Genomic DNA, 3,080 nt, shown 5'->3' with positions numbered 1-3,080 from the left:
CACAACCGTTGTGACCAGTTGCGTTTTACCATTGAAAGTTAGGGTTCATTCAAATATTACGTAACGCGAAATTTGACAATTTTAGACCCCCTCCCTCCCCCACGTAACAACTTTTGTATGGGGAATTTTTGAATTTTGTATGAAGCGTAACACAACACTAGACCCCCTCCCTCCCCCCTTTGCGTTACGTAATATTTGAACGAACCCTTACCGGCAGATCAACGTATCCCTTCACCTCCAATCTGGAACCCCCAGCAGTGGTCAGCTTCAAATCTGTAGACTGCAGCTTCAGTTTCAAGTCCCGCAGCAATTTGTCGCAGCCAAACCCTAAAACTGTCATCTGCGCTCCGCAATCCAACAAGCCGATTACTGGAATCCCCATAATATCAACTTTAGCAAAGGGACGGTTGTCTCCATCTACTCGAACAATCAACTCTCCAATTTCTCGGGAAGAAGCTACAAACTTAGTTAGAGGCTTTTTAGACCTGCATCGACGACCTCTCACATCGACCGCTTTCCGTTTTTTGCACAAAATGGACAATCTGGTTTCGAGAATCCTTGGAAGCCGCAAGTCGTACAGAACACCTCCTTGGCTTTCAAACAGGCGCTTGAGTGATGATAATTCCCTCGACAGTTGAAACATACCGTCCTCTCCGGAATCCGATACTCTTCAATCCGCTTTTGTAAATGGTCCTTGCTGCTTCCTTCTTTTGGGTCTTCGTTGGACTGCACTTGCTTCGGTTTCGCCGGTGGCTCTCGCTTGGCTCGTTCTGGTGTAGATCTTCTTGGACCCCGATAGTCGTTTTTGGGACCCTGATATCTCGCCGAATTCTGAGTTCTATACGGTTGACTACTTCTAGAACTCGTTTTCTTCCAGTTGTTTCTTGGAGGCCTGTACTCACGTGCGGGACTCGGTCCGTTGATCTCGTGCACTTGTGCTGACCTCGCTCCATGTTCACTCTCCTGCTTGCGGTACAGAAACCAGTTGGCCGAGTCCAACTTCCGCCCCCACACCTTCAACATTCTCAACGTTCGGACTCCTTTAACTAACAAGGAGTTTTTATAGTCCGAACGGAGATTACGAAAGATGATCTCAAATTTTCGCTGATCCGTTGGCGGAGCTGACATCTGCTCAAAAATCTCCTTGATCGCATGATAATAATCCTGGAACTTTTCTCCACGCTTTTGCCTTCTGGATGCTGCCTGCTGCTCGTAGTGGTAGTCCATATCGGGTGGCTGGTATTCCACCTTCAATTCGACCACCAGCTCATTCCAATTGCGAAACTCCCGGTTCCTTCTCCCTTCTATGTACCACGCCCTAGCATCTCCAGAAAACAGATGGATCGCTTCATTGAACAAACTACGCTTGCTAATGTTCTCCGCTTCGGCCATGTACTCCACCTCGGAAACGAACTTGTTCAAACCTCTTCCCTCGTCTTTTCCATCATACTTCAATTTCCAGTCACATACTGGTCTGGGCCTTCGTTTCAACCTTTGTCCGATTCTCTGTTGTTCTTCGTCCTCCGTCTCGGTCTCTGTTTGCTCGCTATCATGATCAGTTTCCCTCTCACTAGCTCTACTAACATCCGATGATTCCGACACAACCCTATTTCGTTTTTTAATCAACTTCAATTTCTCCGCATCTCTCTGTTCATCCTTCTTTTTCGGTTGCTTGCTATTTTCTACTTTCAAATACTGCGGCTTCTCAGCCGTTTTGGTCTGCTTACTCGGTACCTTCATCTTTTCTCTGACTTCCCTACGCTGTCTGGTTTTAGCTCCAAGGTCCAAAGTCTTCAACTTGGAAGTGATCACTTTTTCCACTTGCTGCATGATCCTGTCAAACAGTTCATCAGCGTTGACGACCTTATTATCTTGAACCTTGGGCGTGCTGGACCTCCTACTGTTCAAATTTCTCACGGTAAAATCAAGTTCTTCTGAGTTCTCTTCACTACTTTCTACGTTTTCGCTCTCAGTTCGCGGGTTCGATTCTTCTTCCACTTCCTCCTCACTTTCTTCGCTCACTTCATTCCCAGGTTGATGGGCATTCAAGTCGCTTGGGCGATCAAGCGACCTTTTAGAGTATTCCCCTACAACTTCTGGGTCCCTGCTATTCCCTGCGAAATATTCTCTCAACAGACCAAGGGCGATTTGTTCCAACCCAGCAGTATTGAATACTTTCTTCAAACGCAGCAACCGGAAATACAGATGAACTAGACGCGTTTCTAGCTGTGGAAGTTCTGTTTTCTTCGCCTTCCTGTTTTCTAACGAATCCCTAATCATCGCTAGTTTCTCACCTACCTGACGCGATTCACCTTCACGGGCCTCTTCTACTATTGTCCTCGATACAAAACGGTTCGATTCTCGTTCCTCTTTCATAGCACCACGTAATTTTCTCCGTTTTATATCCCTAGATTCACCACTTGTAAACACCACTTTGCGTAGTGCCAGCTCGTATTCTAACTCATCGTCCAGGAGGTGATTCACATTCATCGAACGATAAATGCTAGCCAATTTAGAATCCATTGTAAGAAAATTCAGTAATCTGTGCAGTTCAATAAAATGTAGTTCAATAAAAATCCAATCAAATTCAGCCAATCAATTCAAAATATTCAATTTAAAACTAGATAATCAATGAGAATTCAAAATAAATAAAATATATACAAAAACTTAAGCTAGAAAATTAGGAATAATGTTAAAGAAGAAATTCAAGTTAAATGCAATAAACGTGCTATATCTTGTGTTGTTTGTATTGTGTATTTCAGTTCATTCAGGACCTTTTGAGAAAGTGTATTTGTTCTAGTGTATGTCCTTTTTGGTTAGTCACCAACACCGATTTCAAATTATGCTCCAGCCTCCGAATTCCATCAACTTTTTACTGCTTTTGTGCTTTCTTCTTCCTTTCTGCACTTCCAACGGAACCGATTGTAGCCAATGTCTTTACGCTTTACTAAGTCACTCGCGAGCTATGATTAGCGGTTTTCAAGTGTCAAAATGCACAATCAACTAATTGATTGTGCACTCACCTGTCGCCCAGTTAAAAAAATCTTCAGATTTTTTTTTTAATTCTACTCGTTCCTCCA

General features: G+C 43.8%; 1 protein-coding gene across 1 annotated transcript; it reads right to left on the bottom strand.

Annotated features, from left to right (window-relative positions):
• Window positions 1–501: 501 nt before the first annotated feature.
• LOC134290266 (trichohyalin-like) lies at window positions 502–2,523 on the bottom strand. Its single transcript, XM_062857364.1, has one exon. It carries the CDS (start codon window positions 2,521–2,523, stop codon window positions 502–504), a length of 2,022 nt encoding a protein of 673 aa, XP_062713348.1.
• Window positions 2,524–3,080: the final 557 nt, after the last annotated feature.

Source organism: Aedes albopictus, chromosome 3 (assembly GCF_035046485.1).
Source record: "Aedes albopictus strain Foshan chromosome 3, AalbF5, whole genome shotgun sequence".
Classification (NCBI taxonomy): Eukaryota; Metazoa; Arthropoda; class Insecta; order Diptera; family Culicidae; genus Aedes; species Aedes albopictus.
The sequence above is the reverse complement of the archived record's forward strand: the minus strand, read 5'-3'. Positions and strand labels throughout refer to the sequence as shown.

Coding starts and splice junctions, on each gene's coding strand:
- LOC134290266 (XM_062857364.1), bottom strand. CDS start 2,523: ATGGATTCTAAATTGGCTAGCATTTATCGTTCGATGAATGTGAATCAC.